Source organism: Littorina saxatilis, linkage group LG3, assembly GCF_037325665.1.
Source record: "Littorina saxatilis isolate snail1 linkage group LG3, US_GU_Lsax_2.0, whole genome shotgun sequence".
NCBI classification, from domain to species: Eukaryota; Metazoa; Mollusca; class Gastropoda; order Littorinimorpha; family Littorinidae; genus Littorina; species Littorina saxatilis.
In genome coordinates, this window is record NC_090247.1 from 56,739,129 (window position 1) to 56,762,623 (window position 23,495).

The following is a 23,495-nucleotide window of genomic DNA, read 5'->3' on the forward strand; positions in this document are numbered from 1 at the left end:
AACGCTCTTTCAAATCTTGAACTTCCAGAGTTGTCATGTCACTGCTGTGCAGCACAGGCAAAATCCTCCCCTTTAGCTGCTGGCCAGCCGCTACCAGATACCCCCTGCTGCCAGACATTCCACTCCCACAGGGAAGGGTCAGTCAGTGGCAGCTGTTGGCACCAGCAGGCTGGCCCTTCTTTGGCCCCTATTAAAAACCCTGGATGTTTACAATTTTCAGTGATCTATTACAAGTGTTGGGAACTTTGTGGTTTCTCAGGATTAACTGTGTTAGTGAATTGAAACTTTAGAGTATGCACCAGAGCAAAAATGGTTTTAGTTACCGGTATTTTAAATGGAGTTTTTATTGTTGAAAGAGAGCAGGGTTCTGAGTTTTATTCACAGTGGTGGATGCACAGTGTTGTTGACAGCTTTGATGCTGTTACATGGGTTTTAACATACTATTCCTACTGTGTTTTGTGGTACCTGATTGTAGGTCTGTATTTTGAACTGTCATGAGCAGTGATGTGTAGGACTTAACTTTGGAAAAAAATAGTTTCTTTAAGGACAAACTGTGATTTGTGCATGTGTGTGTTCTTTTTCTGACTGGCAAAGGGACTTGAAAGATGGGTGTGGATTTTTTAGTTGTTTAAGTTCAGCACACTTCGTGATAAAAAGAAACTCTTCATACAAAAGAAGCAACTTGCGCCTATTTCAGAGCATTCGGCTCTGTTTTAAGATCCAATGGCAGGTCTCGGATTTTCCCTTTCTCTTTCTTTTCGGTTCCCTTTCTCTTCCCTTTCCTTTCCTTTGCGCAGACTACATTCTCTTTGTTGTGTATGTGGAGAAAGATCAAAAAAGAAATATGACACTGCAATGAAATTGTGTAGGTATGCTCATGAAGGAACAGCTAACCATTGTCTCTCCCCTCCTTAGAACAGCAGTGTCAAGTCCAAAGTAATGCAAATTAACCTGTATAAACTGGCCTAAATTACGGTGTCTCTTCATGGTTGTGATTTTGTAGAAGTGTGTATGTTCCTTCAGAGACAACAGAAAGGTGTTATTTCCTTCTTTGAGAAGTGTCTTTTTGTGTTCAAACAAGTTTGAATACTATGTACTGAAAAAGATCCCAGCCTGCTTCTGTGATACAGTTTTAAAGAATTCACTGTCAGCAACTGACTCAGTGACTGACTAATAGAATAAATAACCAGAGTTCTATAGACACAAACAGTGAATGTGAGAACCCTCTCTCTCTAAGTGTTTACACAAGCAACAGGAGTACCGTTAGCTGCTATCTTGCCTGGCGCAAGTGTGTTATTTATAGCGGGCCTACTGCCAGGCGTGAGATTGACCGGGTCACCCTGCCAGGCCAGCCCAGCTATATAAAGAGTGAGCTCTGCACAGCAGTGATGTCTAATTGTGCATGAACAGGAGAGGTAATTGAAACTATAACGAACTAATACACAAGTTAAAGAACCAAACAATTTGTGCGAACAACTTTTCAAACACATCAAGTATTGTATAACTACCAAAATAATGCCCGAACTCCCGCAAAATACAGAGGTAACTTCACTCTCTGGATCTCTTGCACACACACTACTCTCTCTCTCTCTCTCTCTTTCAATTAAATTGTGTCAGTGTCAGTCTCTCTCTCTCTCTCTCTCTCTCTCTCTCTCTCTCGCAGGTACTCTCACAACTTGCATTTAGATTAATTAACAATCACAAACAGGCATCAACCATCACCAAAAGTCTAGATTCAAAGTTTAGGAGATTCTGGAATGAATTAAACAATATATTCAGACTGAACCCTGTCATAGACACAGTGAAAATACTGTCTATAAAACGTTTCTTTGTGCACGTATTAGCATGAACCGCACATATTTTAGCTACATCTGTCCTCCCCACGCATGAAGACTGGTCGTTGACTCTGAGGCGTGTAGTCTCGTACTAAATGAAGCATCACAGACAGTGATACACAGAAAGAGTCGATAAGCAAACATAAAGCAATAATTGTGCTACAGTCGTTTGAAAGCCAGGAACTGCTAGCATCACAGACAGTGACATAATTCCGGAAATAATTACCTCTGTCAGGGATTTTATAGACTGTGCAGAGTTGTATTAGGCGTTTGGAACTTGTCGGTTTTGTGACATTAAAATATACCCTCATTATCATCATTACAGTATTGTTAGTTCTTGAAGATGATGCAAGCTAACTATATGAAGCACAGAAGGAATTCTCAGTGAAGATTACTATCGTCACTTCAGTTAATAATGAACTCAGATCTGCATGTTTATCAAAGAAAGACCGTTTTTACAGCGTCTGCTGAAAACCATGCCTTTTTCTTTCTAAAGCCTCAAATTAACTGGGCGAAGTCGACTACGCAAAGTATACTTCGCGAAGCTGGACGCACAAAGCTTTAGCACTGAGTTTTTGGTAAAAAGACTTCGGGCTCAATTAAGGACTGCCTTAAGACATATACATCAGAGTTCATCAGGCCCTTTTTACGGAAGCGCCAATTGCTATTCCCACAGACTTACATACAGTTAACTTGCCTCACCTTTAAGAATCACAAATCTTCCACAGGCAATACAAATCCTGACAAGAGTTATCTCCAAACACAAAAAGAAACATAAAATAGAATGTCTATAATGACCACCACATGAGCCAACCAAACAAAGTTGTTATCGAAAGACTTCAAAGAGAAATAAAACTTGTCGGGGGATCCTTTTGGGTTGTCGTAATAGGCAGGTTGCTGATTTCAAGAATCGGCGTATGAATGCCTAAATTGTGGGGTACAAACGGTCAAACATTAAAACCCCACTCGTGCATAAAACCTCGAGTGTAAGTGGGAGTTTCAGCCCATAAACAGAGATGAAGAAGAAATAAATTATCGAGCAATGGTTGCCAAGCAGGTTAGACTCTACATACAGTGGAACCCCCCCTTTTAAGACCCTGTTAATTCTCAAGACTTTTTGTTCATAACCTCTGTAGATTTACCCCCATTTTAATACTCCCTCCTTTTTAAGACTCCCTCCTTTTTAAGACTCCCTCCTTTTTAAGACTCCCTCCTTTTTAAGACCTGATTTTCTCAAATTTTGGGAGGTCTTAAAAGAGGGGTTCCACTGTATAAGATTTCCAAAGAGAACTTACCATGACTGTCCACCTCCTGTTCTCCGCTTCCTGCCACACCAGGGAATGCTGGTTGTCGTAGAAAACGTCGTCTGTCACCTCCTCCCCCTTCCGCGGCAAACAGTGCAGGAACACCCAGTCAGCACCCGCCTCCTTCAGCATCTGAAACACACCATTAACACTCAAAACTGGTAACAACACAGAAACGTCTACATGGGTACCGTCTCTGGGTCTGTACATAAAGTTGACTGTGGTCTTCCCGGCCTGGATTTGCAAAATATACAGGCCAGATTGGGGTGTGCACGTTAAAGATCCCACGATTGACAAAAGGGTCTTTCCTGGCAAAATTGTATAGACATATATAAAACAAGAAGAGCAAACGCTCGATCGAGTCACTTTCGCAGTTCTGAATATTATATGAGGCATCAGATGGACAGGAAGAAATTGCTATTCACAACACAATGAGTCACGTTCACATAAAATTTGAGCCCGGTCACTTTTATAGTTTCCGAGAAAAGCCCAACGTTAAGTTGTGTGTTGCCGAACAGAAAAGGCTAGTTATCTCCCTTGTTTTTCTGATAACGTTCGTAAAAGGCTACAGATGTAAATACTTTGATGTAAAGAATAATCCTACAAAGTTTCAATCACATCCGATGAACTTTGTCAAAGATATAAAATGTCTAATTTTTCCTTTGACGCTGACCTGTGACCTTGAAAAAGGTTAAAGGTCAACGAAACCATCGTTAAAGTGTAGAGGTCATTGGAGGTCACGACTAAACAAAATATGAGCCCGATCGCTTTGATAGTTTCCGAGAAAAGTCCAACGTTAAGGTGGTGTCTCCGTTCGGCCGGCCGAACGGCCGGCCGGACAGACTAACACTGACCGATTACATAGAGTCACTTTTTCTCAAGTGACTCAAAAAATGTTCACCAAATACCCGTGTGACTTGGAATAATAGGCCGTGAAAAGTATATACTCGCCTAACACGCTTGAGATTTACTGGCCGATGTGAATGCGTGATATATTGTGTAAAAAATTCCATCTCACACGGCATATTGTAAACGACATGAGCCTCCGTCTGGGAGGGTATGTGCGTAGAAATACTCACAAATATAAAAAAAATAATATATAAATACATGTACAAACAACTCTAACTGTGAATTCTAACTCTAGCTGGTTATATTAAGTCTGTACATAAAAGAGGGGGTTGCTCTTGTAACAAAGCTCACATCGTTATCAACATATCAGAGGGTAAAAAACCTCAATTCAATTGGTCCTCTAAGCCTAACAACCGGTTCGTACATACACACAAGGAATGCTTGCTGTCGGCTTAGCAAGTAAGCAAGGCTGTATATAATAAAAGGATTTTGTGTGAGCCAGGCAAGAATCTTACACGAACAGTTGATACAGTGTAACCCCCCTTTTAAGACCCCCCAAATTAAAACTCCCTCATTTTTAAGACCTTGTTTTCTCAGACTTTCCATTCATAACCTCTGTAAAATGACCCCCATATTAAGACTCCCTCCTTTTTAAGACCCACTTTTAAAAGATTTTTTGAGGTCTTAAAAGCGGGGTTCCACTGTACCAAACAAATCATCTGCAGGCATTGGTGATCGAACCGCTAGTGGGACTAGCAGCCGTGCAGTCATTATTTTCCCGCAAAGCAAGCACCTCCACAAGGACACTCGCCTACTCTTGCTAAATCCTATAGCCTTCCTAAGCAGTTCAGGGGAGACAAATTCAGTCCCCTTGAACGCTAATCCTTACTTCACTCACCAAATCTCGCAGCCGAGATTCGGAGGTCTATTGGTAATTCATGCGTGTCAACTTACCTTTCGTGACACCTGGTAACCACGGAAATCTTCCAGTCGTTTTTGTTTCTCTTCCTCCTGCCCCATGCTGACCCAGGTATCAGTGATGATGGCGTCTGCCCGGTACACTGCCTCCATCGGGTCGTTAGTTATGGTCAGGTTGGCGCCACTCTGCAATTTATACAGGACATGATGAACAGTGCTTTCAAAAGCAAGGATTAAATTGTATGCACAGTGGTTTGTGTAAGAGTGCAAACAGAAATTGTTCAAGGGCTACACACACACACACTTACAAGTTACAACCAAATGTGTGCACCCATACATACACACACACACCAAAATGCATACCATAACACACACACACACACACACACACACACACACACACTAGCAAACACACGCACACAGTTTTATCTCACTACAAAACAGACACATCGTATCTATTGGACAGCACCAAACTGGTCCAAGATCAACTTCCATTTAAGATACATGCAGCTGCACTGTGGTAAAAAAAAGAACCATGCACAAGAAGCACCAACTTACAGCTGCAGCAAACTTCACTGCATCATGTACGATGTTGCTGTCTGCCTCATAACCCTGCAACAAAAGTACACAATTAATGGAACACTTGACGTGAGTCTAAATAAGGAGTTATCATAACTGTGCATATTGAATTCATGCAACCCTCAGCAGTTAATGCCTTAGTGCAAAAGTGACTGCTTCACAAAGTTCTGAATCATTGTGTGGTACTATCTTTTTATTTGTACACACTTTTTTCTTTACTTTCTAATGAAAGCTTTATAAATGGGCCTCGATTTTCCAACTTGCTATCCAAGTAAAACGCAGTCTCTTCAAAATGTTGAGCAAGCACATAATTACCTCCCTTGATTCAGCACAACGTTCGTTTGTGGTTTGGTTCTCAATACTGGTACTCATTCTGGTGCTCTAGCTTACTCAGAAGAAAACGCCACACAGCAACAACCTATTGACAAGCTAAACAGGAGCAAATTTCAGCTGGCTTCTGTTTCCCACAAACTTTTTTTCATAAGCATCGATCCTACCATAGATCTCGTCCCAGATAACCACATCAGTTGAAGCAATGTTAAATCAAATCAACTGCACGAGTGTTTATAGTCCATTCACGGTGGAATTTAGAATAGCTTCAGGAAGTATTCCTAGTGCTTCATATATGTGAGTCGTATGGGTTGACATGTCACCTTTTATCCAACAATGATTATTGCTGCTATTTCTCTGTGTGTGTGTATGTGTGTGTGTATTTGCATGTGAGTGTGTGTGTGTAAGCTAGAGCACACCGGAATGAGCACCTAACGACAAACAGATTCAAATAGACTGCACAAGTGCTGAGTCAAGGGAGGTAATCGTGTGCTCGCTGAAACCTGAGACTGCATTTTGCTTGGATTGTAAGTAGGAAAATCGGGTTCATTTTGACACTAATTAAGCTGTTATTAGCAAGCAAAGGGACCCACATCAGACCCAAAACAGACCCACATAGAAAGGTCCGGGAAGACGAATGCTTGTCAGTCAATATTAATCCAAGGGCTTGAGTACACAGACCGTGGAGCTCCCTCAAGCGTAGCCATATATGTGAACAGCTCAGATCATGGGTCAATAAAGTGTTACACAGATGGTCAAAATTAAAGTACAAGATATTGCACTGGAAGTGGTACTACACTGTTGCTTAGTGTATGTATGAAGCTACAAGGTGAAAATAAAAAAAGAAAAACACGATTCTTGACTTTGATTGGCTTTTTCTGCTCGTAAACACACATTCTTCTACTCATCACAGCATGCCCCATTATTAAGTTTAAAGCACCAATTAAATTTGTTTTGAATAAAACTCACAATTTTACAATAAGAATTTAGAGACCTGAATCAATAATTAGGTATATCATACTTAGTTTGACTTTTGCAAAACTAAGTACCGTAAAGTACCTTGTAAGCGCCCACCCCCCCTATGCACCAATTCCGACACAAAGTAGGGGGTGGGCGCTTACTAGGTACTACACCCTATGCACGAGCAGTTTTTAGTAAGAAATGTGATCTTTGATCACTTCGTAATCATATTTTCTTTCTTTTTTCATCTTCCATTGTTTTTCTTGTTCGTATTGTCATTAGAAGAGCTTGGGGAGACAAATGTCGCATCCTTTTCTTGTCTGCAGAGGTGCCGCTGTCGGCCGGCACTGTGTCTCTGTTTCCCTTGAACAAGGGGTCTTCTGGATATGGGCAGCAGTCTATTTTTACTTGGCCAAAGACTGTTTTCGGCAGAAAGAGAGAGAGAAAGAGAGAGAGAGAGCTAAATCAGAGAGAGAGAGAGAGAGAGAGAGAGAGAGAGAGAGAGAGAGAGAGAGCGAAAGGAGGGGGAGTATTGTGTGTGTTTGTGTGTGTGTGTGTGTGTGTGTGTGTGTGTGTGTGTGTGTGTGTGTGTTTCCATTGGCGTTATTATCCAAATAGTCAAGAGCTGACAGCTTAAATGCAACGGTGTACGATTTGATCCGCGGCATCTTGTAATCATTGACTTGCAGGCGTTTAGATCCAAGGCGTGCAGACACACGTGATAGGGTTTGCAAGAAAGGGAAATCATTCACAAAACTAGCAGATCAAGTGCGGAATTTTTATTTCCCCTGATTTCAATGGTGTAAAGTGGGGGGTGGGCGCTTACAAGGTACTATACCCTATGCACGGTTTTGGACTAAAAGTGGGGGGTGGGCGCTTACTCGATACTGGGCGCTTACAAGGTACTTTACGGTAATTACACATTTAATTGAATCAGTCCGACAGACGGAGATATAGAGAGACAGACAGAGGGCAAACAAAAATCTGAGAAAGAAACCCCTTTAAAAATGTTACCATGTTTGAAATGAAACATCGCAAGGTGAAGCCATAATTTATCACCTTTCAGTATGACGTCATGAGCGTGTTCCACACTTGAAATGACGTGCTTTTGGAGCTTGGAAGTATAATTTCCATTCAACGATCCGAGTTTGTTAAGTTTGAGCATATTTTCAACGTCAAACACCATGAAACTATATATATTTGGAATCAGAAAATGATAAGGAATAGATAGAAGTTGTTTTTAAGTGTCTTTTTTCATAAATAAAGATAGTGGTTATTTATCGGTTTTCTTCATTTTTAAGCATAATTATCAATACAAAACAACAAAACTATATAGTTTTAGATACAGGACGCAATAGGGAATACACCAATATAAATTTTCTGTTTCAAATATTAGTTTTTAAAAATTTGAAAAAATGACATATTTCGAACAAACATTTCAATAACAAAACTTTAAGTGACCAAGGTGAAATGCAATCCCATAATCCGGCCTAGATCTGAGATTGTGTGATAAGAAATTCGATCAAATTGATGAAAAACTGTAACTGTGAAAGTGCTGCCTCGACCTTTTGGCAAACGGTAAAATATGACGTCATCAAACTGTCCTATCAATAAACGGAAAACCCTTCTATGCGAAAATCCAGTCAAAAATATCCATATCAAATTTCATAAAGATCCACTCAGTAGTTTTTGAGATATGATCTGCAGTGTGAAAAAAACCAATCTCACGCCCATAACGCAAACTCATTTGGTCGTGTTCTGCCGATACTATGTTTTTCTTTCCTAAAACACACTATAATAGTAGCCCTTCCTAATGTCTATGCTAAAACTGACTTGTCTGTGTTGTCAATGATTTTGCTACAGTGTGAGAACAAAAAGTCGAAACAATCTCACGCCCATAACGCTGTGACACGAAAACTCATTTGGTCGTGTTCTGCCGATACTATGTTTTTCTTTCTTAAAACACACTATAATAGTAGCCCTTCCCAAATGCAATGCTAAAAATGACTGGTCTGTGTTAATGATTTTCTGCGAGAATGCGATCTATCTGTTTGTCGCAAAGACCGTTTGACACGAAAGATATGAGCGGAAGACAAATCTGCTGAGTGCAATTACGTTTCAGAAGATAGTTTGTTAAAACAGTTTATCACTCAGACACACACGGGAACATTATAACTGTATTATTCAGGCCATATTTGCTTTCCTTTGTCATGTATGAAAGTACTGGCCTTGGTTGAAAAAAGTGACCTGTCGCTGTGCAACAAATTTGTCGCCATTTTCCGCCGTGTTTTGGAAATAAAACGTGTTTACTACCCACACATACAAAACGATGCTGTTGGTTCTTTTTATTTTCTTATTGTTTGATTCATGCTTAGCAGTTTAGTATGCTTTGTTTTCTTCTCAATTCAATGGATGGCTATAAAATAAGCATTTAAATGTGAAGGTGTTAAAATTACCCATGATCTGAGCTGTTCACATAGACATGTATACCAACAACCATTTTTTTCTCTGAACAGTTTGGCAAAACTTTGATGTTGTTACATTTCTGAGGATGTACACTTCTTACATTTCTATGGATGTACAGAAACACAAGATTAAGCATAAATGATTCAATAACGCCTACCTTTGGTGTGGCGAAGCTGAGATCAATGCCGAGCTTTGAGCAGCCCATCATCAGAGAGTGCAGAATGTTGTTTCCATCTCCCACCCAGGCTACTTTCAGACCTCGGAGATAGCCAAAATGTTCCTGTAAGAACAGAGAAAAAGCCAAGAAGGCATGAAATAGCAAGTGAAAAATGAAACATCGGTACCTCTCCATTTGAACAATTATAGCTTCATAAGGACAAAAAAAATTAGTCTGTTTACGGTATCCCGACCGACCCTATTTTTTCGCGCGAACCTGGACTTTTTTTTGGCATTTATGAAGAAAAAAAAATATGAAAATAAAAATAAAAATAAAAAAATAATAAAAAGTCTGGGTTTTTTGGCAAAATAACTTAAAAATATGGTTTTTTGGAAAAAAATATATATAAAAAATAAAAATAAAAATCCCGAGCTACCGACCCTATTTTTTTCCCCTATGTTACCGTAAACAGACTATTTTTTTTGTTTGGCCTAATGTTCCTATTTTGCTGGTGATGACATATTCTATTACAAGAACCATGCATACAATAGTCAGTAATAACATCTAACAAGACCAACGAATATGCATGCACCCACAACTCTGGATGGACTGTCTTATATGAAAGCAGACCCGTCTTGAATTCAGTACAATTGCTCCACAGAAGCTTCACCTACTTCTTTTTGTTCCCGACAGCAGTAAAAAACAATTTCAGGAACTGTAGATTACAAATTTGAATTCCTGAACACAGCGGGTTTCATCTGCCTTAGACCAATGAGTATATACAAACCAACACAAAGAAAAAATATGATGAAGAATGGAATGATATAGGACCCTGACGCAGAAGAGCGATTGCATTTAACAAAACCGTTTCCACACTTACATTGAATTACTTAATGAGCATTTTTACCAAGCATTTTCAGCACAGCAAAAACCTCTTGGCGTCTTAAATCAACTCAAGTGCTACGTTTACCTCATTTTCAGCACAGCAAAAACCTCTTGGCGTCTTAAATCAACTCAAGTGCTACGTTTACCTGAAGCGTCATGAAATCTGCCAATATCTGCAGTGGATGGTAGAGGTCACTGAGACCGCTGATCACAGGAACGTTTGCTTCATCTGCCAATATGTCCAGATCTTGCTGGCCATACACGCGTGCCAGAATCAGGTCAGACATACTCGACAACACCCTGAAAGAATTTAAATGAATTAGATCATTACACAATAAACAGGCATCCCTCGTTCTTCAAATGCAAGGATTTAGCTATTGGCACAGGGCTTTTTGTATTATATACACTAATATATGTCTGTGTGTGTGTGTTTGTGTGACTCAGTGTAATTCTTTTTTATTACATTTAGTCAAGTTTTGACTAAATGTTTTAACATAGAGGGGGAATCGAGACGAGGGTCGTGGTGTATGTGTGTGTGTGTCTGTGCGTGTGTGTGTGTAGAGCGATTCAGACTAAACTACTGGACCGATCTTTATGAAATTTTACATGAGAGTTCCTGGGTATGAAATCCCCAGATTTTTTTTCATTTTTTCGATAAATGTCTTTTATGACGTCATATCCGGCTTTTTGTAAAAGTTGAGGCGGCACTGTCACACCTTCATTTTTCAATCAAATTGATTGAAATTTTGGCCAAGCAATCTTCGACGAAGGCCGGACTTCGGCATTGCATTTCAGCATGGAGGCTTAAAAATTAATTAATGACTTTGGTCATTAAAAATCTGAAAATTGTAATTAAAATTATTTTTTTATAAAACGATCCAAAATTACTTTTATTTTATTTTTCATCATGTTCTGATTCCAGAAACATTTAAATATGTTATATTCGGATTAAAAACAAGCTCTGAAAATAAAAAATATAAAATTACAATTATATTTCCGAAATTGTTTTAAAAACAATTTCATTTTATTCCTTGTCGGTTCCTGATTCCAAAAACATATATACTAGCGGAAAAAAGTTAGGGACGGGCCACTGATTTCCCTGCTGACTTTCATTTGTTTAAAACACCCTGTTCTTTCGTCAGCAAAATCAAATGGCTGTCGCATGCTACACACCAATGGGTAGGTTATGCTGTGTTAGCAGGAAAACTGCACGGGACTCCCGGGCGCAGAGCTGCAGCACGTGACTAAAATAGCAAAATCGCCAAAAAGTAGGCTGTTGTTTGGCGTGCGCACGGGTAGAATAAGGCAGGTAACATGGCAAAATTGTTGTGCACATGCAAGGACAATCCTTCGAGTGTGAATTGTGATCACGAACTCGGCTTTATAAGCCGCCGATTTTCTGCGAGCTGCCATCTCCTCACCATGCCTGCCAGACGGAAGCTGACAACATTCAACCGAGGAAGAGCAATTGCCTGGCTCCACGACGGCGTATCCAAGTGCGAAGTGGCCAGGCAACTTGGGGTATCGCATTCAGTCATTGTAAGGCTGAATCAACGGTTCCAGACGACAAACAATGTCGAGGAGAGGCCCAGGTCGGGTCGCCCCAAAAAGACTACTCCTAGGGAAGATCGTTTCATCCAACGGCAGGCGCTGCAGCACCGGGCCACCACCTGCAAGGTCATCAGAGGGCAGTTACGGGAGGCCACTAACATCAACGTTAGTGAGAGGACCATCGGCAACCGCCTGCATGACGCCCGGCTGCGGAGTCGTCGTCCTGCTGTGCGTCCCCTGCTGACACAGGCTCATCGCCGGGCTCGTCTGGCCTGGAGTCGCCGCCACTTGAGATGGACGCGCCGGGACTGGGCTCAGGTCCTATTCAGTGACGAGTCCAGGTTCAACCTGTACCATTCTGACGGCCGGCGCAAGGTCTGGAGGCGTGAGGGCGAGCGTTATGAAGACGACACAGTGCATGAGAGGGTGGCCTTCGGCGGGGGCTCTGTCATGGTTTGGGGGGGCTCAGCCTTCATCAACGCACCCCCCTGTACCATGTGGTCGGGAATCTCACTGGTCAACGCTACAGGGACGACATTCTCGCCCCTATTGTCTTGCCGACCCTGCAGCAGATTGGCCCAAACGCCGTGTTTCAGGATGACAATGCTACTCCTCACAGGGCCAGGCTTGTCAACGACTACATCCAGCAAACCGGGGTCGTCAGGATGGATTTCTCTGCCTGTTCGCCAGACATGAACCCCATAGAGCATGTAGGCCTATGGGACGAACTGGACAAGCAGGTGAGGGCCAACCACCAGCCTCCCAGAAACCTGCAGCAGCTGCTGCAGATGCTCCAACAGGAGTGGCAGGCCATTCCACAGGCCTTTTTCACGAAGCTTATGAACTCTATGCGGTCAAGGTGTGGTGAACTTGAGCGCAAACGTGGCGGACACACCCATTATTGACCTCATGAAAGACTTGTTATGTTTATTTGTGACCCCTCTGCTGTTTGTGGACATGAATAACCGAATCGGCTCGATGAAATAAACCCAAATTTTGCAGTTGCGTTGCACATTGACTGAAGTAAACGTGTTCCAAATTTCCGTACGATATGTTCATTCGTTCTTTTGCTGTGATTGCGTGTGTGAACCGTCCTTAACTTTTTTCCGCTAGTATAGATATGATATGTTTGGATTGAAAACACGCTCAGAAAGTTAAAACGAAGAGAGGTACAGTAAAGCGTGCTATGCAGCACAGCGCAACCGCGCTGAACAGGCTCGTCACTTTCACTGCCTTTTGCACTAGCGGCGGACTACGGTCATTGTGAAAAAATGCAGTGCGTTCAGTTTCATTCTGTGAGTTCCACAGCTTGACTAAATGTAGTAATTTCGCCTTACGCGACTTGTTATGTGTGTGTGTGTGTGATATGTGTGTGTGCACACATGCGCTTTGCTTTCAAAATTTTAAGTTTGAAGCACTGAGCATAATTAAAAAAAAATAAACTATCACAGCAAAAACTTCAGCTTTAAGCATTGTATCATGCCAGAGACTTAAATTATTCCATAAGACTGCATCTTTGAGACAACTGCCATTCACACTATTATCTAAACAACAATGATAACTCAAACATGTTATTTATAGCATTTGTACCAAAACGGGAAAAAAACACAGTAAATCACTAAATGTAATGCAGACTCACCGGCCACATTAAAATAGATAAGCTGCATGCAGCACATTTGGCGTTTTTACATAGCTCTTGGCAGTATCTTTTACACATATACTGTTCAAAAAAAGAAACGCATAGCTTGTAATATTTGGTTAATTTAGTTATATGGCTACAAGGATATCCACCAAACTGCAGAAAATGTTTATCTGGTCGTCGACCTATCGTCCATTGCCACAAGTGAGCTCTGCACGTGACGCATGCGTTATCAGTGGCTACAATGTCAAAATTGCTCATTTGGCATGACCACTCGTCATGCTTCAGTGTAATCTCGTGAAACTCGGGGAATATTGAGCTCTCACCATGTCTTCCAAAACCCATAAAAGCGGATTGTTCGCCACAAAGAAATCAGACAACAATTCAGCGACGAAAGATGGCCCGATTGAGCAGAGAAGACCGCCAAATTGCATTGGGTCGTTTACAAGCAGGCCAAAGTCAAAGTGCAATCGCCAGGCACTTCCACGTGTCCCAGAGCACCATCAGTAGACTGTGGGTCAGGTTTCAAGCCACTGGCTCCGTTGCTGACTTGCCACGAGCGGGAAGACCAAGGGCGACAACTGCTGCTCACGACCGCTTCATACGGCTCCGCCACCTCCGGAATCGTTTCCTGTCGGCCTCATCTTCTGTCCAGGCTCTCCCCGGGCCACACCGATTATCGGACCAGACCGTGCGGAACCGCCTGCATGAAGCTGGTTTGAGAGCTCGCAGACCTCACAGAGGAGCTGTCCTCACCCGCCGCCATCGCCAGAACCGAGTGCAGTGGGGCAACCAGCACCTTCGCTGGACCGTCCGGAATCACAGGAGACACGTGTGGTTCAGCGACGAGTCCTACTTCCTGCTCCAGCGACATGATGGTCGGAGGAGGGTCTACCGGAGAGTAAACGAACGTTACGCGCCCAACTGTGTGGATGAGGCACCCGTTCATGGTGGTGGAGGCGTCATGGTGTGGGGGGCGATCAATACCGCTGGAAGGAGCACCCTGGTGCACGTCCAAGGGCGCATAACTGCCCAGCGATACGTGGAGGAAATTCTGCGCCCACACGCCCTTCCTCTTCTGGCTGACCAGGATGCCATATTCCAGCAGGACAACGCTCACCCGCACACAGCACGACTCACCACCCAGTTCCTCACCGACCACCATGTCCAGGTGCTTCCCTGGCCATCCATGTCGCCAGACATGAACCCGATAGAACACCTCTGGGATGAATTGGACAGACGTGTGCGCAGGCGAGAAGAAGCGCCGGCAAATCACCGCGATCTATTGCAGGCACTTCAGGAGGAGTGGGACACCATCCCACAGCAAGATATCCGGCATCTGATCCAGTCCATGCCCAGAAGGTGCCGGGCAGTTGTTGCTGCTCAAGGCAGTCACACCCCCTACTGACTTGACAGCCTCGGCACCCAATCGTATTGATTGACTGATTGATTTGAAGATGCAAATAAACTGTGTGTGCATTCAACTGTGTCCATACCAAATTTCAAACAAATAATCTAAATATTGGATTTTCTGTTAATTTTTTCGAAAAATAAAACAAATTTGGCAAGTAGCAACTATGCGTTTCTTTTTTTGAACAGTATATATATATGCAAAGCTGGAGTCATCTAACTTTATTATTTTCACGATATAAATAGCGATACCAATACCTTGCTGTATCCTTTACCGATTCGTTAACGCCGATGTGGACATCGTCAGGACCTAGAAACTCTGCATGACCGCCAAGCAAATGCATCCCTGTTGATTGAATAACAAAATAGGTTGGCATAAGCTTACGGTTCATAAAAACTGGTGTAAGACGTTAACAATCTCATCAAGAACACAGTGCATAATCTATACTGTATTCGGTAGCATCATTACATTCAGACTCATAATTACTTTAGCTGCCATCAATAATTGCAATTTTTCTTTTCTTTGTGTTGGGGTTGGAAGGGGGGAGGGTGCATCAAACACACACAGGGGCGGACGAGGGGGGGGCACAGGGGGCACGTGCCCCCCCCCCCCCCCCCCCCCCGACTTGAAAAAAAAAAAAAAAAAGAAGAAGAAAAAAAAAAGATTTTTCTATGCTGATTTTATGACCATTTCTAAGTTCAAATGGCACCAGATGGCACCATTTTGCTTCTTTGGGCAATTTTTTTTTCCGGGGGGGCATGCCCCCGGACCCCCCTAGCAAATTCGGGCGCTTCGCGCCCATCACATTCACTTTCGATTCAAAGTGCCCCCCCCCTAACAAAGCAACTGATCCGCCCCTGACACACATACACATACGTCACATATGTGCACACACACTAAGCTTACACTAGTCTAAAGTTATATAGCTCCCTTTAATAAGTTAATTCATGATTTTGTTCAAATGGAAGCTTCTTGCCTGACTCTGTGGAAAGACGAGTTCGAGTGCTTCGCTTTTGGAATACCATGGCGATATTCTTGCCTGCTAAAGGTGTGATTACCTGAAAAACAATTCAAACAATGCTATGTATTAATTAGGATGAGGCTACATTTTTAGGCAAATGATCTTTGAAGTCAGATTTAAAAAAAAGAAGATCAGTTTATAAAAGAGTGAAACAAGCAACCAAAAACAAACCCAGATAATAATTGTGCACATGCAAGAACTGAGCAACGCTTTTTGAAGTAGAGATTTGTGGTTGCCTAGTATAGTAGGTGAAGGGTGGAGATTTTTCTTCTCCCAGGTCAACTTATGTGCAGACCTGCTAGTGCCTTATGAAGAAGAACAAGAAGAACAAGAAGACGAAGAAGAAGAAGATATCACTGAAAGTCATGGCTACATTTCAAAACATGTACACTCTGGGGGTTAAATGTACAAGCAGTCAGATAAACATGATCGACCTCCAAACATTCAATCTCTCTGAAAGTAAAACTCAGGAAAGAAACTTTCTTTCTTTCTTTATTTGGTGTTTAACGTCGTTTTCAACCACGAAGGGTTATATCGCGACGGGGAAAGGTAGAAGATGGGATAGAACCACTTGCCAATTGTTTCTTGTTCACAAAAACGCGAATCAAAAATTTGTTCCAGGGGCTTGCAACGTAGTACAATATATTACCTTTACTGGGAGAATGCAAGTTTCCAGTACAAAGGACTTAACATTTCTTACATACTGCTTGACTAAAATCTTTACAAAAATTGACTATATTCTATACAAGAAACACTTAACAAGGGTAAAAGGAGAAACAGAATCCGTTAGTCGCCTCTTACGACATGCTGGGGAGCATCGGGTAAATTCTTCCCCCTAACCCGCGGGGGGTAGGAAAGAAACTTTTGCATTTATTACTGACACAGACAGGGGCAATATGCCTTCACCAAGTACGTAGTGCTATGCAACACACATTTGTCTGAACTTCATGAATATATACAAGGGCGGATCTGGGGGGGGGGGGGGGTTACACGGGTTACGTAACCCCCCCCCGACCCCCCAAAAAAGAGGTAATTTATTGGCTCAGGATGCACCAGATAGCTCTATTTTGCTTCTTTGGATAAAAAAAATTTCCGGGGGGGCATGCCCCCGGACCCCCCTTGTGGCTTAGGCGCCTTCGGCGCCGTCAACGTGTATCTTCACAGTCATTTTGTAACCCCCCCCCTCCAAAGTGAATTGATCCGCCCTTGATATATGAACAGTAAAATGTATTTGGACCACTCTTGCATAAACAATAAAGACACCTGAATTCCTGCAGTAGCACAGCTATATACAGGCAATGAAAACTGCCCCTAGACCCAATAAATGTGTCTTGTCATAAAAGGCAACACGCTGTGTAACGCAAAAGGACAGAGATTGAAATCCTTCATCTTTTGCTGTGGGTGTTTTTCCATAAAAGGGGCCTCTGCTAAAGGTCACCATGTACCTGATGTAGTATTGGCCTGATCCATACTACAGTAGAGCCTCTTTTTCTTCTTCTCTTCTTCTTCTTCGTTCATGGGCTGAGACTCCCATGTTCACTCATGGTTTTTGCACGAGTGGATTTGTACGTGTATGACCGTTTTTACCTCGCCATTCAGGCAGCATACGCCGATTTCATGGGCGGCATGCTGGGTATATATTTTCGTGTTTTTATAACTCACCAAACTCTGACATGGATTACAGGATCTCTTCTGTGCGCACTTGGTCTTGTGCTTGCGTGTACACACGAAGGGGGTTAAGTCATTAGAAGGTCTACACATAAGTTGACCTGGGAGATCGGAAATATCTCCACCCTTAACCCACCAGGCGGCAGTGGCCGGGATTTGAACTCACGACCTTCCGATTAGGAGGCCGATGTCTTACCACCATGCGACTGCGCCCGCAGGAGCCTCTTTTTAAGACGTACTCCAACAATCTGAGAGAAATCTAGGTCTTAAAATGGAGGGATCAGGGTTTTTTCACTCTACACACTGTTCAGCATGATCTCACCATAATAAAAAGAAATGATAGCAAAAAGCACACATAAAGCATATTGCACCAGTTTTCTACCTCACTAAGCAGTAAGTCCCATACATTAGAACACAGTAACAAAACATGCAGTTAATACTGTCTTCTTCATCTTGATTTTTTTCTTCTGTTGATCCATGTTCAGATAAGAAACAGCCTCATATTTTCTTGCTCTTTTTTTGCACTGGCACACAGACAGCCTTATATTTCTTATCTCAGCTGTCCCCAAAGCAAAAAATCTAAATTCTATGACAGAAAGTTGTGTTCACTTCTATGCAACAAACAAAGTCCTGAGTGCTTACAAGTTACATAAATTCCACAAACAATGCAACATAACAGTGTAGTGACCAGTATTTTATAGCACTCAATAAAATACGCAATTTACATGGTAAGATTAGGAAAAGATATAGGGAATCTAAAATATACAGGTATTTTGCTTGGCGACGGCTCTCAGAAAAAAACGTCTAAACCTATAGCTTTTTCAAAGCGCCAAATACACCGCTCTCAATTTGAGTTGGGCTGCCAAATTTTTCTTCACGCCAATACTAAGAACTGCCTTATATACTTTTGGAGGTCACTTTGGCAAATTTACTGAAGAAAATAAATCCTAGGCTCGCAGCTTCCTGACTTGTGTACATATCTCATTACCTCCTTGTGGTCCTTGATACGTGTCTTCAGATCTTTTGCTGTCCATAGCAACTGCTTGATGTCGTCTGGCTGGAAGTGTTTGAGGGTGAGGAAATCACGCCCCACTAGGGACCTCACTTCACTATAATATGAAGGACAAAAAGTAAAACATAATGATAAGCAAGTAAAACAATTAACAAATAAAAGTTTGTTTTAATAATGGATTTGGCAGCTGCTGAAAATAACTCCATCAAACTGCTACAGAAACATATAATGAAAAATAACCCAATTAAAATCAAATCACAAGCAAGAATTAAGAAGAGAATTATGTCTCAGAAAGATTTGTCAAGCTTGTAAGATATTGTCTCAATTAGAAAGTTTAACACTGTTATAGTCTAAGGCCAAAAAAAAAAATAGGTGTGGTTACGGTAACATAGCCAAAAAAAATAGGGTAGGTAGGTAGGCAATCACTTTTTTTTTTTTTTTTACTTTTTTTTCTAATGTGTACAAATTAAACCTACTTGACAGGAAAATAAGTGTGCGACTCGGGCGCTTTCGCTTTCATTGCGTTTTTTGCACTCGGTTTTTTTTTTTTTTGTTTTTTTTTTTGACAAATGTAATAAAAAGTTATAGAATCGGCCCCTAAAAATAGGGTAGGTCGGGTTACCGTAACCACACCTATTTTTTTTTTAGGCCTAACTGAACTCACTTAAAAATAAAAACATAACATAAAAATCAGGAGTTAATGGCATATGGACATCACAGTCAACAATTATAGTAATGCTTCAACCAGCTGTCTCCACAAGCACTCAATTTTTATGATTTTATTTTTATTTTATTTTATTTTACACATATGCTATAACTTACAAGCAATAGTATCATTAATGTAGCCTATACTTTAAACCTGCATATGGATTGTTGTTTCAGGCTAGCTGTGACAGCTAGTCAGCTGTTGCAGTCTCACAATTTGTAAAGTCACAATTGATTTTGCTTCTTTATCCTTTATAATGCTCTCATATCTATAAATATATATGTAATAAAGTTTTCGAGTTTGATCAAGTTCTAGTTCCCCATGCATGCATCATGTGCAAATTAACTGACACCAGCAGAATGTAATCTATTGGATGCATCATAATCCATGTATCTGTTGGTATGTAACTCCAGTTTTCCATCATACTATATAGTTGTATCTGATTGTTATGTGTACACAGTACAGTCATATATACAATGTATATCTTGAAAAGACCTAGCAAATGTGATGAAAGTCAATTCATGCACATTCTATAATTAATGCACAGCATGCATACATGACATATGTCAATCTACACTCACACTCAGTCAAAAGCATTATGACAGATGGCAGAACCCAGCTATGACCATTGCTATACATTGCATCATCATAGCCTGTGAGTTTGATTTTTGTTTTTGCTTTTTTTACACGCACTGACTCAGTCTGTTTGCAAAATTATTGTACTATATAGTAAAAGTAGCACATTGGTCATTGCTTATGCAACGCACGTTCGCCCAGATTCAGTTACAATATGTTACGCTGATATGAAATATTTTACAAAATTGTGTTTGAATGTGTAGTTTAAGTTGTGTATCGAATAAATCTGGCGACGTCATGCAAATTCTGAAATGAAAGTTAAAACGGACAGATTCGGTTTCTACAAGTAAACATATTGCACTGCTTTGGGCAAACGTCCAGAGCTTCGTACACAAAAACATATCTCTAGGAGTTTACCTGCTTTGCTGTCGTCGTGTTGCGACTTTCGAATGACAACATGCTGCAGCCAGAAGTCGCAGGGATGCTAAGTTGCGGCTGGCACAAACCAGGGACATCTTGTGCGTGTATAGTGCCTTGTGGTTGCAAAGCTGACGACGCGCGAGGTTAACGAAGGGGAAGTTACCCTCACTGTACATTTTTCCCGACCACTGTATGGGTGCAGACGTACCAAAACACGGATGAATGTACCCAACGTTTGTCAGGAACGATCAACCCGTCTTGTATGCCGCAGTGTGTTATTTCCCTTCCGTCAACAAACTTTTCACACGTCAAACTGAAAGTGTCGCTGGGGACTAGCTGTTGCTGCTGCTATTGTTGTTGCTGTTTGTGGCGGTGGTGATGGTGTGATGTGTGATGTGTGTCAGTGTGTGTGTGTGTGTGTGTGTACAAGAAAAACAAGTATCATGAGATTCATTAAAATGCCAAAAGTACATAATTCACAAAACTGACAAATTAGCAAAGGGAATAACTGCTGCCTCCGAGCTGTGCTAACAAGGGAGATCACCGCGTCACCCACCTACGGCCACCTACACACGATTTGAAAGACAGACAGAAAGACTGACAGATGCGCAGACAACGGCTTCTGAAGCAAACCGAGTCAAAGAGACAGACAGTGTTAGCTGTGATTTTACAGCTCACCACCCCCGCAAACCGCGAATGTGTTCGTTTCAACGTAAAACACCAAACATCGCACAATCGCATCCCGGATTTTCCACCCAAAACTGAAATCAGTGAGAACGGTAAACATGCTCGGGTCGGTAAGATGAATTCGAATTAAAATCAAAATTTTAGTAATCGATCACAAATGAATCAAGTTCATCTTATTCTTTATCAATTCCTGACTCCAACAACATTATAAGATGTTTGGTGGCTTATTGTCAGATCAGCTTTGTTGTTGGTCCGAGAGTGAGCATAATTATCGTCTTCTGTTGTTTCATCTTTATCGACGGAGGCCGCAAGAGATTCATAACAATCATAATGAAAATATCGAATTGTCGGCGTTTATTGAGAAATCGACATTGTTATTTAAAAAAAATCAATCAAAAAGTACTTATTCATAAATACTGTCAGATGTTTTCTCTGCACATCTGCAGTGCACATATATTGCATGAACAAACAAAAGCAAAAGTAAAGTTATTCGAAAAGTAACTCAGCAGTCAGTATTTACACAGTCTAATACCCAGTCATTCTTTCATCAAAGGACGATACTGGGTTAAAAAAAAAAATGTACAGAGGAAAATCCGTTGCACTTTTCATAATCCAAACATGCCGCTCAAAAACCAAAAGACTTCTTTTTTTCAATTCAGTTTTAAAATGCATGTACCTGCATGGTTGTGTCAGTTTCTCTGATATATACAGATCTGAAGGACGGTAGGATCAGTATTATCGTATTGGTCTAAGATTGATGAAGACTAACTTATATCTCATGTCGATTCTGTTTATAAATCTATGGACCCACAAGCATGTATACAAGAGTCTCTATCAAGCAAGCCCCTCCATTCGTCTTGTCCCTACTGCGAAACCGCCCTCTGCGTGTCACCGATCTGCATCGTCACAGCGTCGGCCATTTTGGATTCCTCACTAGTAATACATTGATACATTACATCTGCATAAATATCGTCACACATTTCCAGGTCTTCTCAAATGTTTGGTGGAAATATGGTCTAATAAAAATTGGGGAGTACAATTAAGATGCATTTTTGGAGGCACTATGATAACTGCCTAAGCTTGGTTTGTTGAAATGTAAATTTAAAAGGGCGTCAAGAGCATAGTATTGTTTAGTTCCCTTTCTGTGAAACAGTGTCTTCAGTCCGGTTGGTGAACGGCAGCACAAGCAGGGAGGGACGACTGGAGGTGATGATCAGCGGACAGTGGGGCACAGTGTGTGATGACGCCTTCAGTGTCAACGATGCCCGAGTCGCATGCCGACAGCTTGGCCTTTCCACGTAAGACGTTTCTTCCTTATAATTCGTTCAAAAACTTGATACGACTCCAAAAACCATGCTTTTATATCTGTCACTGCTCATCGGCTTGTAGAGAATTCATTGAAGAGCGATACCTTTTGTTGTTGTAATTGATTGAAAATATAACTGGTCAAACTAAATCAAGTACAATGTACAAGGAACAAGAGTGCAAATCATTTTTTGCTTAACCTGGATGCATCGAATAATGGAACATAAAGTAATGTCCAGGCAGCGTAAAGCAAGACTAAAGCAATCAGTTAGCAATTTGTGTTTTCACTTCGGTTTGTTCTTCGAGTCGGTTGCTTCACCAATGAGTTATGTCTTCTTGTATGCTAAGATTATCGAGAGCTGGGGAGTATTGTGTTGTTTCTGGTACTGTAAAAAGCAAAGGTTGCTGGAGATGTGATTTGGGTCTTCCCTCTCACTGTGGATAAGTAAGCCGTTTTATGTCCCGAAATTGCTGCCTAACTGTTACAATTTGTGTGTGACAGATGCATGCTGATGGTAAGGCCAAGAGCATACTTTGGCTCGGGGTCTGGCGAGATCCTGATGGATAACGTGGGATGTCTCGGCAACGAAACCAGCTTCTCCCAGTGCAGCTATGTCAACGGAGATAACGATGACTGTTCAAACTTTGAAGATGTCGGCATTGTATGCGGGGATTAAAATGGTCCTTAAACACGATTTGAAAACAAGTCGCGTAAGGCGAAAATACAATATTTAGTCAAGTAGCTGTCGAACTCACAGAATGAAACTGAACGCAATGCCATTTTACTCGTAGCAACGTCAGGCCACCGCTCATGGCAAAGGCAGTGAAATTGACAAGAAGAGCGGGGTAGTAGTTGCGCTAAGAAGGATAGCACGCTTTTCTGTACCTCTCTTTGTTTTAACTTTCTGAGCGTGTTTTTAATCCAAACATATCATATCTCTATGTTTTTGGAATCAGGAACCGACAAGGAATAAGATGAAAGTATTTTTAAATTGATTTGGACAATTTAATTTTGATAATAATTTTTATATATTTAATTTTCAGAGCTTGTTTTTAATCCGAATATAACATATTTATATGTTTTTGGAATCAGCAAATGATGGAGAATAAGATAAACGTAAATTTGGATCGTTTTATAAATTTTTATTTTTTTTTACAATTTTCCGATTTTTAATGACCAAAGTCATTAATTAATTTTTAAGCCACCAAGCTGAAA

General features: G+C 41.3%; 1 protein-coding gene across 2 annotated transcripts; it reads right to left on the minus strand.

Moving 5' to 3' along the window:
• Positions 1-693: 693 nt before the first annotated feature.
• On the minus strand, positions 694-20,857 carry LOC138962738 (ornithine transcarbamylase, mitochondrial-like). 2 transcript variants are annotated; one of them, XM_070334677.1, is made up of 10 exons: positions 20,285-20,854; positions 18,562-18,682; positions 15,861-15,942; positions 15,142-15,229; positions 10,430-10,583; positions 9,399-9,521; positions 5,465-5,518; positions 4,943-5,092; positions 3,131-3,271; positions 694-1,945 (listed from the first exon to the last, which is right to left on the minus strand). In XM_070334677.1, exons 1-10 carry the CDS (start codon positions 20,461-20,463, stop codon positions 1,862-1,864), a joined length of 1,176 nt encoding a protein of 391 aa, XP_070190778.1. In that variant the 5' UTR covers positions 20,464-20,854; the 3' UTR covers positions 694-1,861. The 2 variants fall into 2 exon arrangements, with proteins under 2 accessions (XP_070190778.1, XP_070190779.1); XM_070334678.1 differs by lacking the exon at positions 694-1,945 and adding an exon at positions 2,061-2,111 and having other exon boundaries at positions 20,285-20,857.
• Between the last annotated feature and the right edge of the window lie 2,638 nt (positions 20,858-23,495).